This window comes from Peromyscus eremicus, chromosome 23, assembly GCF_949786415.1.
Source record: "Peromyscus eremicus chromosome 23, PerEre_H2_v1, whole genome shotgun sequence".
NCBI lineage: Eukaryota > Metazoa > Chordata > Mammalia > Rodentia > Cricetidae > Peromyscus > Peromyscus eremicus.
The window spans coordinates 5718123-5731795 of record NC_081438.1 but is presented as its reverse complement, the minus strand read 5'-3'; the positions used below and the strand labels follow the sequence as shown (position 1 = coordinate 5731795).

At 54.4% G+C, this 13673-nt stretch overlaps 1 protein-coding gene across 1 annotated transcript in view; it reads right to left on the bottom strand.

Moving 5' to 3' along the window:
* Positions 1-2103: 2103 nt before the first annotated feature.
* The window catches only part of Gcn1 (GCN1 activator of EIF2AK4), a 63580-nt gene continuing 52010 nt past the window's right edge, over positions 2104-13673 (bottom strand). Inside the window, exons 45-58 of the mRNA XM_059248774.1 lie at positions 12566-12730; positions 11736-11897; positions 11417-11509; positions 11028-11171; positions 10658-10927; positions 10197-10310; positions 9581-9811; positions 8961-9154; positions 8731-8845; positions 5909-6005; positions 5492-5640; positions 4952-5059; positions 3194-3412; positions 2104-2734 (exon numbers count right to left, since the gene is read on the bottom strand). Coding sequence (XP_059104757.1) covers positions 2609-2734; positions 3194-3412; positions 4952-5059; positions 5492-5640; positions 5909-6005; positions 8731-8845; positions 8961-9154; positions 9581-9811; positions 10197-10310; positions 10658-10927; positions 11028-11171; positions 11417-11509; positions 11736-11897; positions 12566-12730 — 2187 coding nt within the window. The 3' untranslated portion in view covers positions 2104-2608. The remainder of the gene's footprint in view (positions 2735-3193; positions 3413-4951; positions 5060-5491; positions 5641-5908; positions 6006-8730; positions 8846-8960; positions 9155-9580; positions 9812-10196; positions 10311-10657; positions 10928-11027; positions 11172-11416; positions 11510-11735; positions 11898-12565; positions 12731-13673) is intronic.

The following is a 13673-nucleotide window of genomic DNA, read 5'->3' as shown; positions in this document are numbered from 1 at the left end:
TAGCAAGGGGCTGGAGAGATGGTTTAGTCATTAAGGGTTAATCACACTGGCTGCTCTTCCAGAGGACCCTGGCTTGCTTCTCAGCACTCACATAGCGGTTAACTCCCATCCATAACTCCAGTCCAGGGGACCTGATGTCATCTTCTGACCTCTGTGGCTACCAGAAATGTGTGTAGTGTGTAGGCATGTATACAGGCAACACACACACACACACACACACACACACACACACACACACACACACCTTAAAACAAACAAGAGACCCTAGTTTATAGAATGCTTCAAATAGATGTTGAGTAGTACAATTATACTAATACCTAAAGGGGAGCTGAGAACATTTTGAGCATTTCCAAATTCCTCATTCTACAAATGAGGAACTGGGTATGAAGAGCTCCAATGCTTTGTCAGACACTAAGCAGCTGCCAGCCACTGGGACAAATAGTTTTTTACTCCTAGGGAGCCAAGCTCCACTTCCTCCAGGGCTTGTCTGGGCTGTTTCCAGGGCTGCTGCGCCTCCAGACAGGTCCTTCCAGCCTGCCCACTGTTGTGACAGTCCTTAGCCACTGGACTTCCCGAGAGCTTTCACCCGCCTAGCACACCAGAGGAATGCAATTCAGCGTGCTCCAAGAGCCCTGAGTCATGTCTGTGACAACCTCCAGACGTCTATTCTGAACACAGTGCTCATCCTCCTCCGGTTTCTGGAACTGGAAGCTGTTTTTCCTTCGGATTCTGTTTACTGGGTGTCCCCCACCCTCTGCACATCAGGTTGCCCTCCCAGCTGGGGTGGATGTAACCCAAGCTGGTAGAGGAAACACTGAGGACAGCCCACTGCCTGGAAGAGGCTTCTGGGCTGAGCACCTAACCACACTGCCTGGGAGAGGTGAGCACACATGCAGACAGCTTGGTTGACAGATGCCCTAGGCAGCTGGGAGGACACTGGACCATCTGAATCCCAGTTGCCATGGCTACCAAAAGCCAAAACCATTGGCTGCTTGACTACAGGGACTGACTCGGCTGACCTCTCAAGGTCCCTTCCAGCCCTAGGATTCTACAGTTACCCCCAGCCAGATGACACCAGGTCTGCTGTGAAAGAAGTCCCAGACATAGGACGCTCAGGAATAAAGGATTCTACCAGACACATCTTAGAGGTCATTTTTTCTCACAAATTGCTGTCAGTCAAAAGCCCAGTTTCAACCTCTGCTACGCTGTTAGTGACATTGGTCTTTTGTTTTTCGAGACAGTTTTTCTGTGTGGTCCTGGCTGTCCTGGAACTCACTCTGTAGACCAGGCTGACCTCGAACTCAGTGATCCACCTGCCTCTGCCTCCATAGTGCTGGAATTACAGGTGTGCGCCACCACCGCCCAGACACTGGCCTGTTTAACTCTAGTTTTTTTCTAAGACATGTTCTGATGTAGCCAGGCTAGCCTTAACTATGTAATTGAGGATGACACCCCCCACCCCAAGTTCTCCTGCCTAAGTGCTGGGATTACAGCACTAAGTCACCACTGGCCCAAGCCCAGCACTGGCCAGCAATTTTGATAAAGGTTTATTACCCACTGGGACCATGAAGCTTGCTGCACTAGGGGGTGTGTCACAACCTTCTAGGAATTAGGAGGAAGGAAGTCATTCATAAAAGAGGCAGACACTGAGCTGCAGCTCTGGTTCCCTGTTGCACGTCCCTGGGCCGTAGGAACATGGCTCCACAGAGGGGACCACTGCCCCACTGCCTTCCCACCAGGACAGAGTTGGGAAGTAGTCATTCAGCCCCTGGCTTTCCCACACTGCGGAGATCTCAGGCCTGGCTGTGCGCTGAGCCTGGGCAGAGAAGCTGGTGAATGAGGCTCTGACGGCAGGGCAGGGCTGAAAACCAGAGCGAGGCTCATACTCCCAACAAGAGCAGAAAATGTCCCTTGTTGTTGACGCAGAAAGCTTCATGTCTAATGGGTGTTTGGAGATTATAAACAATCTAATTCTTACCTGGCGTGGTACACACCTTTGATGCCAGCACTGGGAGGCAGAGGCCAGTGGATCTCTGAGTTCAAGGCCAGCCTGGACTACACAGAGAGAGACCTTGTCTCAAAGGATGACAACATAAAACCTGCTTCTTTCAAGATGAAATCAAAGCCTTTATTAAACACTCCTCCTTCCAATGGCCTACCCCCCCAGACCTAGAACTGAGGAGGTGGATGACCATCGCCTTCTCCAGACAAGTCAGATCCAATCAGGCTGCAGAGAAAGCCCAGACGCAGCAGCCAGCAGGCTCTGACGCTGTGCCCACTCAGACACTGGGCAGACCCTGGGAGCTCCAGCACAGAAGAGGGATCTGGGCTTGTGCCTCTGGGCTGGGCCAGGACCCCTAGCTGCCACGCTGAGGTTTATGCGTGTGCTCTTCTTTCTCTTCTCCAGAGACAAGGGCAAGAGATGGAGGAGGCAATTTTCAGTTGTGTGTGGGTTTGATTTAAGGCTTTGGCTCTGATCGGCTGATATACTAAAATACTTTCTGGGAACACCATCTCTCCTAAGCTCCCCCTTGGAATAAACGCATTTTCAAAAATGAAAACAGTGAACAAAGATGTGGAGCGGAGTTTCTGCAGAGGACCTGGCCTGTCACGTCAGGATGGTGTCGTCCACCTGCTCCGTGGAGTCGGCCTGGCTGGCCAGCTTCTTCAGCGACCTCCGGTTACACTCACTCAGGGCCTCCAAGCTGGCTGCGTCCAGGATCTTGGAGAGTGACTGCGGGGAAGATGAGGAGGAGATGGGAGAACACAGCTATGGGTGGGTGCCAAGCCGGGACTGAGCCACCAAGACAGAATCTGGCAACGCCAAGGCTTTGGATAGACCAGAGACAACTCAAAATATCTCCTCGTGCCTTTCCTAAGCTGGGGAACACAGGCTGCAGCTTTCTGTTTGACAGTGGCTGGTGAGGAGGGGCGAAGGACACAGCTTGGGGCTCAGATGGGGCAGCCCTGCCAGGTTTCTGGCATGCACTTGGGCTCCATAAAAGAGAATTGATTTGCTGCTGAAATGAGTCTGAAAAACAAAGGATCTATGTTCCTTCCAGGCACCTGAGTCTCCACCTGCCCCTGATAACCGACATACACGTGGCAGAGAGCGGGGCTTTGGTACCACTGTACAAAGGACAGCAGGACACTTGCCCAGAGTGTGCTGCTGACACTCCAGGCCGACTCCCACCTGAAACAGCTCCTCGCCCTGCCTCATCTTGAGCAGGTTCACGATGGCCTGGTCGCTGTAGGCCCTCACTACAGTGTTCTTGTCCTTGGTGTTGTCAAGAAGAGCCTTCAGGATGGGCTTGATGGCCTGCGGCTCCAGGGGAGGCCGGGGCTCTTTATTTGCCCACCAGATCATCTTCTCGGCAACCAGCCTGATGTCACTGGAAGGGTTCTGCAGACACTGTGAGAGGAACCCAGAGGGATACATACATCCAGTCTGCTTCTCAGAAAGCCTACACTTCCAGAGGGACATTCTCTCTCCACTGTTTCCGCCTCAAAGGTAAGTGTGACAAGGTCCCTCCCTTGGCAGGTGACAGGGTGTCTTCCTTCCCCGTCTCACCTAGTGCTGCTCGCCCCTTGGCTCACAGCTCCCGGCCCACACGAGGTTCTCCCTTCCTCACACAGGCTCCATTCCTTCCTGCCAGACCTTGGTTATTGCTGGCCACACTGTCTGGGATGTGCTCGCCCTGAGTTCCTCACCCTTCACCTCCGTCTAACCCAGGCCTTTCTCTGATAGGCTCCAGGGAGCTGCTTCCCTTGTTCACTGCCACTCCTTCAGTCAAACCCAGCAGGCCCTCAGTAAATGAATGCAGGCTGACCGGGTCACAGGCGTCCCGTCCAATCAGACCCTCTCTAAACTCTCACAAGTGGGATAGGCATCTCCAGAGGATGGTGGCTCCTTTTTGGAACCTCATTACTCAGAGATGTCCAAGCACAGCAGCACTGTAACTGCCTAGGGCTGTTCACAGGGTTTCCAGCATGGCCCCATCCGACTAAGACGTTGATCTGGCTCTGACCTCTGTGCACAGTGTGTCTGAGAAGGGAGCTGTCAGGCAGGGAGAGCCCTGCTGTCACGTCAGATCACCGGGCACCGTCACCTACTCCCTTCTCTTACTCACTTGTAGCCCAGGATAGCCTAAGTTCACAATCCTCCTGCCTCTGACTCCCAAGTGCTAGGATTACAGGCATGTGCCACCACATCAGGCTCCCCAGCTATCTTGATTAGAGCCTGGGACCTACACAACAGTCATACTGGTAAGTGCCATGCCAGCTAAGGGAGGGAGACAGGCAAGGAGATTATCAGAATTCAATTCAATCCCCAGGCATGGAGGCATGTGCCTTTAATCTCAGCACATGGGAGGCAAAGGCAGGCCTATTTGAATCTGTAGACTGGGCCAGCTAAGGCTGCATGGTGACACCCTGTCTTGGGAACCAGTGAGATGCTCAGCTGGTAAAGGCAACTGCTGCCATGCCTGACTACAGGACTGGACCCTCTGGACCCACATGGGAAGAGAGAGCCAACTCCTGTATGTGCCCTCTGACCTCCAGACCGCATGCACCTCTCCTACCTGCTGCTACAAAAACAAAGGTTCTGTTTGTTTTTGTCTGAGACAGGGCTTCTCTGTGCAGCCCTGGCTGTCCTGGAACTCGCTCTGTAGACTAGGCTGTCCTCGAACTCAGAGATCCTCCTGCCTCTGCCTCCTAAGTGCTGGGATTAAAGGCATGTGCTACCACATCTGTTGAAAAAGGGATTCTGACCTTGATTTAGAGTCACAGGTCTAAGAATCTGACCAAACACTGAATATACAGCCTGAGAAAAATGCACACAGAAACACTCTTCCATCTATCCCCAGGGGTCCAAAGCTCCTGGACACCACCACAAAGAACTCACTCCAGTGTGATCTGGTCCTGGGGCTCCTCATCAACTGTCCCCACTCACCTTAATGAGTAGGCTGGAGAGTCTGGGCGGCAACTGTCCGCCTCCTGTCTCGATGTGGTACTTCATGAGGAAGCCCATGCCCCGAATCCCACTCACAGCAATGGGGATCTGTGGAGAACAGCAGGAGATACACAGCGTGGGGCCACCCCCGCTGCCTTGAAGTAGCAGAGCCAGGTAAGCGTCCTGCCCCGGGGAACTGCAGGCCCCTCGACATCCATCTTATCCTGGATGGCCCCTCACCAACAGCTCCTCCTCAGCTCTCACTTAAACATCTGCCAGGTGGCAGAGCAGAACAAAGCCAATGGTTCCCTGGAACAAGGATCAGAGATCTTCTGACCAAGAGGGGCCATCGACACCCTCTAACCCAATGTCTCGGTTTAGATGATTCAACTGGAGCCCAAAGGACTCATTCACTCAGCATCCAAGTTAACCAGCCACAGCGGAACCCAGGATCTGGACACCCAGCTGGACACGCCCCTCTGGACAGGGCTAGTGAGGAATGGCAATGGAGGGTCAGGGGAGGACGGGACTCGGCCTTACCCTGTCTGCCACGGCATTGCTGAGGATCATGTCCTGAACCTCATTGCTGTGTTTGCCTGCACAGAGCCTGCTGGGAGCCACGTTCACAGCCACAGAGAGCGCCAGGCTCCGGCCATGCCGAACCATCCAGTCAATACCAGATACGTCAGCTGGACAGAAGGACACAACTGGCATGAACTTGCACTTTACAACACCCCCCACTGAGACCAGGGTGCAGACTCGGAGACCAGAAATCTCTGCTTTCATGGCAGCCCCCGCAGCTGCTCCTGGCTTGTGGCTACAGGAGCAACAGACACCCCAGAGTCTGCTTCAGCAGCTGGACGCCTAAGGACAAGGGCAGTCCAGGGCTCCAAGATCCTTCCAGGGGGAGGAGACAAGTGTCCCAGGCTTCTCCGCCAGGCCTGTGCAGTGACCTACCCAGCAAGCACTGCTGAAGGACAGTGTTGAGCTCCTCTTCGGTCAAAAAGGCACACAGCTCCCCAAGGCAGCCAGCTGAGGAGATCCGCGTATTATCCTGACAGAGGAGAGAGGGAGTGACAGGGAGTGTGGCCAGTGCATCGGCTCCCCAGGAATGAGGGCAGGAGGAGGACGCCTCCTCAGCTCGGGAACTCTGAAGCCGTCTTCACTCTAGGCACCCACATTCTCAACACCAGACCGGGACCACCTATTCACTCTGACGCTACGTGGAGGGAGTTAGATTACACACTGCACTCCACTTAGAGAAAACTCCAGTGTGTGCGCAGATGTCAGCCATCATCACAACAGCAATAGTTCTGCATTTACACAGCACCGTGCTTCTCAGGAGTCTGAATGCTTCACATTCAGCATCTCAATTGCCGTCCACCACAGCACAGCCGGGAAAGAGGCCAGCAGACAGGCAAGCTGCCGGCACCACATGTCCAGATGCCCTCTGCTGCGGCGGCGGCGGCGGCGGCGGCGGCGGCGGCGCCTCACCATGGGGTCAACACGCCACACACACAGTTTGTATGGCGGGAGACGGGCGGCGCTCGATACAGTACTTGTGGCTTTACACATGGTAGGTGAGTGCTCTTCCACCAAGCCACATCCACAGCACCCTAGGGCCAGTGTTTTCTGTCAAAATCAAAGCCAGACACACAGAAGGCTCCTTGCCTGCTCCATGGCCAGCTTACGCCAAAGACCAAAAGAGGAGATCCAAAGTAAATGCTATTTCGTTAGTCTCAGTCTGATTGTTCCCTCCAAACCAACTGTGCTGGCTAGTTTTATGTCCACGACACAAGCTAGGGTCACCTGGGAAGGCAGACCCTCAACTGAGAAAACACCTCCATCTGACTGGCTTGTAGGCAAGTCTGTGGTACATTTTCTTAGTGATGAATGGGGGAAGGCCCCGCCCATTGTGGGTGGGGCTATCCCTGGGCTGGTGGTCCTGGGTTCTATAAGAAAGCAGGCTGAGCAAGCTACATGGAACAAGCCAGTAAGCAGCACCCTCCATGGCCTCTGCATCAGCTCCTGCCTCCGGGTTCCTGCCCTGTTTGAGTTCCTGTCCTGACTTCCTTCAGTGAGGAACAGTGATGTGGAAGTGTAAGCCAAATAAACTCCTGCCTCCCCAAGTTGCTTTTGGTCACAGTGTTTATCACAGCAGTAGTAACCCTGACTAAGACACAAACCAAACAAGTGCGGACTTAGTGACTACAGGACAACTAAAGCAGGCCAACCCTTGACCTGAACCTAAGTATGAGCTCTGAGAACAGGCTGTCAGCGATGTGGGCCTTCCAGCACCACATAGTTAGAACTACCTCGGACACCCTCTCTCCATGTGGGCTATTTTAAATTCTGCTGTGGAAAATGCAAATTTGTCTAAATAGTAACCTTTGCTTGCACGTGCACGGCCCTGTAAAAGTTCTAGGAGACTGTGACCAACGACAAGGCACTCCTACAGGTACTCATGAGGAAGCTGGGGCTGTAGTCGGAGAACAGGCCACTAAGGATCGCAGGCCTGCAGAGCCACAACACAGCAGTACAGTACCCACCATGGGTGTGTGCACAGAGGGTATGAAGCCACATAAGCCAGGCTTGCCAGCTCACACCTGCAGCACCAGCATCAGGGAAACTGAGGCAGCAAGATCACAAGCTGGAGACCAGCCTGGGCTACCTGCAAAACCTTATATCCAAAATCAAAGATGCAGGGCTGGAGAGATGGCTCAGTGGTTAAGAGCACTTTCCAGAGGACCTGGGTTCAATTCCCAGCACCCACATGGCAGCTTACAACTATCTGTAACTCCAAGATCTGACATCCTCACACGGACATACATGCAAGCAAAATACCAATGCACAAAAAAAATAAAAAATAAATTTAAAAATCTGTTTAAAAAACCAAAAAACCAAAGCTGGCTCAGTGGGTAAAATGCCTGCCATGAAGACCTGAGTTCAGACCCCTACTACCCATATAAAAAGCTGTGAGGCAAAGACAGGTAAACCCAAAGGACTCACTGGCCAGTCAGTCAAGCAAAAAAGGGGAGCTCTAGGCTCAGTGAGAGACCCTGCCCCCCCCAAATAAGGTGGATGCGTGATTAGGGAAGACACAATCCTGAATCCCCCACAAAGGCCAGCACATCCACTTCTCCCCACTCCCCCCCAAATCAGCCCCGATAATAAGACCACCACAAGCAGAGGGCTGTCTGTGGGGGGACAATAGAAAGGTCTTCCCAGAGCCTCAGCACCCTCACAGATCAGGAGTGGAACGGACACTTCCAGAACTGGTAGGACCAATGGAACCGAACACAAGCAGGAGCCCCAGGCCCTCCAACTTGGTAAGTGTGGCCACCGAAAAATCTCGCCCTCTCCCACTGCTAAGACCTTCGCATGGACACACGCTTTGACACCTGCACCCCAGCTCACAGAGCCAGGGCCTGCAGCACGTGCTGCTGAAGAACGGCTCTGCACGGACGTCTCCTGGAGCGGGGAAAGCGACTGATGAAAGCTCTGGAGCTTGAGCTGCTGCATCCGTGGGACAGGCTGGGCGGGGGCTCAGTGGGGACACCTGCTCAGCATGTACAAGACCTTGGTTTGATCCCCAGCACGGTCCGGACAACAGAACTCCAGAAACATCAGTACCAACCCACTGCAACCCCTCCCAGCTGAGCGAACATGGCAAGTCCTGCAGGAACTTAGGACAGGGTTACTCCCACACAATGTGCAGGGAACACCCGAGAAGGGAGAAGCAACAGAACTCCCAGGGTAGCCACAGACCCACGCCATACCTCATCATGTCCCAGCATGCTTAGCAGGAGTGAGACGATGTTTTTCCGGATGGCAGCGTCTACTTTGGCACCTGCACCCTGAATCACAAACCTCAGGGCCTGCAACATGGTGTCTCTACAGAAGAAATGCACCGCTTGAACCCCAGGCTCTCCCACACTACTGCCCTCCACCTGCTCGGTCGGTTGGTCGGGCACGGCCTGCGAACATGGCTCCCGAGGCAGCACTGTACCTCACACCTGGGTCCTCCATCACACGGATCCCGTTGAGCAGCTCTGTGAAAAGGGGGTCCACCTTGATGTGGATGGAGATCAGTTTCCCTAGAGCATCGGCAGCCTTCAGGCGCACGCCCCGGTTGGAGTCCTGCAGGGCTTTGGTAAAGGTGGTCTGAAGTTGGGGCAGGAAAGGCTTCAGCGCAATTCCAACCTGTGGGAGAAACCCACACCCAAAAGTCATGACTGTGGTGTACTGACGACATGACCACAGCTCAGAGCAGTAAGACCCAAGCCTTAGCGGTACCCACTTTCAGATTCACGGTGGGAATAAAGGAGGTAGGGGCGGCAATGGCAGGCACCGTAAGAGGGCACCCTTTCACAGCCCTGGCTGGAGCAGGCTTTAGCCCCAAGGACAAGCAACGGCAGGTGGTATTATGAGTCGAGCGGGTGAGGAGGCAGGCTCAAAGGTGACATGACTCTAAGGTCCTCTGGTCACAGAGCTACGGCAGGCCTTTGTACTGAGCCAGTACAGTGTCTACGGTCCAATCCCTCTGCCCCCATCGGGACATCTCATGCTGGTCTCCCAGACAGATCTGTTCTCCAGGATCCAAATGGAACAAGCTCCTAACTCACTCGCCTTGGCCAGCAAGAGGCTGAGTGTCTCCAACAGAGCTGCTTTCACATTCCAGCTGAACCGGTCCCCAAGGATTCGAATCAGGGGGCCAGTGATGCTGACCACAGAGGGCCTCAGGGCGTCAGCTGATGTCAGGCGGATCACCAAACCCAAGGCCTTGGCTGCTTCTTCCTTCTGCTCAGGACTACCAGTGAGGACTCCTTCCCGCAGCACTGGAAGGATGGAGGTTACTCCCTGACAAGAGACCAGAGCTGAGTCCAGTTCAGACGCCCCAGGCCCGCCAGTTTCCCACCCAAAGCAAGGCACTCCCCACAGTCCATAAAGGGGCTGAATCAGGGTCACTGCCACGAGGGTGACTCAACTGGAGGACAAAGAACCCCACAGGCTGACAACAGGAAACACCGCCGCCGCCGCCACCTCTGACCTACTGGCTCTGGCAGAGAAGGCTTCACAGCTTAAACCAGGAGCATTGTGAACCCAGTCACAGGAGGCCGCCACAGAAGCAGCATGTTCTCCAGGACACACGGAGCACACCAGACTGACCCACTGCTGCCCCAGCTGACCTGCAGCACACCTGGAGCTGGGGTGCAGCACCCTGTGCCTCCCGGCTCTGGCTCACCTTCTTGGGAAGGCAGAAGCCCGGCACGTGCTCGTCTTTGCTCTCGTTGCCTATGAACCGGATTTCCTTATGTAGTTCTTCTATCAGGGCCAGCTGGTTACCAGCATCCAGCTTCTGCAAGGATTGGAGAGAAGCATCCATGAGGCACAACCCTTCCTCTCAAGGCATGGGCCGAGGAGAGAGACAAAGACTGGCCACAAACATGCCCGTGCTGAAGCTGAGGAACAGTGACATAAACTTATTGTCTGAACCTACTTTTACGAATATCTGGAGTTTTAAGCCTACAGAGTGACACAAACCTGTAGTCCCAGTAACTGATAAGGGAGGTGGGAACATTGCTTGAATCTAGGAGACCAGACTGGGCAACAACAAGACCCCAAACAAAACCGAAACAATAGGAGCTGGGGAGCCTAGAATATTCTGCAACCACAAGACAGTTCCAGGGTCAGCGGCCCCCTCACCTTGGTGATGGCGTTGAGGGCATCCCAGCTCTCCTCCAGAACCACAGGACTGGAGTCATTGAAGAGGCGGATCAAGCCAGAGACCAGGCTTCGGAGGTGGCTGGTGTAGTCCGCCTTAGATCGGGAGCAGTAGATGTTGAGGATGACTGCGGCAGCCTGCCTCATGCCCACCTCAGGGCTGCGGGTGGCTTCCAACAGGTCCTCAATGATGATCCGGTGCCCGGTGTCGTCCTCTACTGACAGGATCACAGCCTGACAGTTGGCCATCTCCTGAAAACCACAGGGACACGCGTGCTGAGCATGGAGCCGCGGGCAAGCAAGGAGGGCTGTGACGGCTGTTGAGAAGCTAGGGGTGCTCATGCGCCCTCACCAGCTGCTCGTCTGGAGTCCCAAGCTTCTCCTTCAGGGCCAACATGACTGCCGGGAGGATCACGCCAAGATGACGGGTCAGAGCATCGCCTGCCACGGACGAAAGGAAAGCCAGCACCCGGGTATTGACAGGTGGCGTGGTCAGCTGGAGAAATGAGGACAGTATCAACCTGATGAAGACTGAACCCGCTTAGTGCCAGGCAGGCCCAGACTGGGTTCTAGGACAGCCCACTCCCCTGCTCTGACCCAAGGGAGCCCACTCCCCTGCTCCGATACATCTTGAGAAATAAGGGCGCATCTAAGCTCACTGCATCTGCTTTGTCAGACCCAACATCTGTGCGTGCACAGGAGGCCCTGGAATGGGGGTGTGTGCCATGTGTGGGGATGTACCTTGGGCACCAGGTAGGGCAGCACCACACGGCTCTTAACAGCCATAACCTGCTTCAGACCGTCCAGGGCAAATTCCGACACCTCCTCGTCATCCTGCAGAGCAACACAGGGATGACTGTGGGGAGCTGGTTCCCACTGCCTCTCTGCTGCCTCCTCCACTCACCTCCTCGCCTCCCACGTTTACTTACTGTCCAAGGACAGGCACAAAGCCACGTCAGATTTGTGGCACCCACTCCCAAGTTCCCGCTGCTTGGCAGAGTCCCCGTGCTCACTGTCACAGACAGAAGGCCACACTGGTCGGTGGGGGAGGCCCACTCACCAGCTGCTTCAGTAGAAACGGGAGAATGTCCTCCAAAGCCTGGTGGCCGATGGTGGAGTGCAGCTGCTCAAAGGTCTTGGCTGCCGCCTCTCGGACCTCCTCTAGGGGATCACATAAAGCCTTCCTCGCCGTGGGCACGAGGGACTCAGAGAAGTACAGCACCTAGAACAACGTAAGCACAAAACTAGGCTCCCATAGAACCAACAAGGGAGCTGACTAGGGCTCAAAGTCAGCCAGACAGAGTCCCTCTGCTGATGGTCCTACCCGCTCTGACCATGAGAAACTGAAGCCAGAACAGACACAGGACACCTGATCATCCCCAGGAATCCCTCACCTAGACTCAGCAACTGAAAAGCTCACCGTCATCACTAAGTCCCAGCTACTTCTGGTCTTCTACAGACTTGACCAACCCCAGCAAGGGCCCCGGGACCTGCCCTGCAGCTCCCAGACTGTTCTGCTCACCTCCTGGAAAGCCAAGTTCCTCAGTCTCAACTCTGCTAAAAACCTTTCGTCTCCAATAGACCAGGTGGGGGCTCTGTGCCCAGGAAACACACCCTCCCCTCCCCTGCCACCCTCTCGCACTGAGGTGGCACCACACATGTAACCTAGTCGGTAAAGTGACAGAGACACATCTACAGCAACCTCCAGAGTGGGAGAGTCATCTCCAGTTTCCTAAGGCCACTCGAGGAACTCTTCCTTAGTTTTTTAGCTAAGAAGGAAACAGTCTGCACACAGGGGCAGCCCCCTCCGGAATGAGGCTGGTACCCTCCCCAGAGCAGGCCATCAGTCACCCACAGCTGCATGGGCTGCAGGGCCCTGTAAAGACTCACGGCGTCCCGGCTGGTAGACTTCATGATCTCACTCAGCCCGATGCACACGCCCTGCCTCTCATCGCTCTTCTGGGACCTCAGGCCTTCCTCGAGGATGGGGATGATCTCAGGGAGGATTTTCTCCCCGAGCTTCCGGACCAGGTCCCCCAGTGTCCTCGCTGCGATCTGTCAGCAGAGGGAGACAGTGCCCATCAAGTGTCTGCAAACCCCAGGGCACCCGAGAGCAGTTCCGGAAGCTCACAGACTTCGCGGACTGAGGCTACCTTCCCGGAAGATGCTGCCAACACAGCAAAGGAAAGCATCCCCCAGTGCAGGCGTCAGGGCCCATGCCTGGAGTTCCAGTGCGGGGAGGCTGGAGCCTGAGACAGATTCTGTCTAAACCAAAACCAAAGAGAACAAAACAAGAGGGGCTGGGTGGATGGCTCAGTGGTTAAGAGTACTCACTGCTCTTCCAGAGGACCCAAGTTTGAGCATCCCCATCAGGTAGCTCACTACTGCCTGTAACTCCAGCTCCAGGGGATCCAACACCCTCCGAATCTGGCTTCTGTGGGCATCTACACCCATGTGCACATACTCACATAATACTTACCATAATTTAAAAATAAAACAAAAAACCCAGCCCTATCTTCAGGGCAGCGTGGACACCAGTCATGGTGGCCAAGCCTGTAATCCTAGCACTTGGGGTGCTGAGGGAGCAGGACCAGGAGTTGAGGTTAGCCTACACAATATTTGCCCCCCAAATAAATCATAAATACTTATATAAACATTCAAAAACGAGGTTAGCCTCACATAAAACCACAGCACAAGGCATGTCAGCCTTACACACGAAGATGAAGTTCATCACAGAACACAGGGAAGGCGGCCAACCCCCAGCTCACGGAACATACTTAGCCCAGTGCCGTTTGCTCAAAAGGAGCTAAATTGGTAACAAATGATTTAAGGAAAAAGATTAATTTTGTCTTTGAAGCCACATACAAACCCTCCTTTAAAGCTAAATACACAATTTGCTTACCAGGACCAGGCATGAGAAGTGGGCCAAAGCAACAGGCTGGAGTGAATTATTGTAACAGACTGGGCACTTCCCCCAGGCCCCGACTGACCCCGTCTC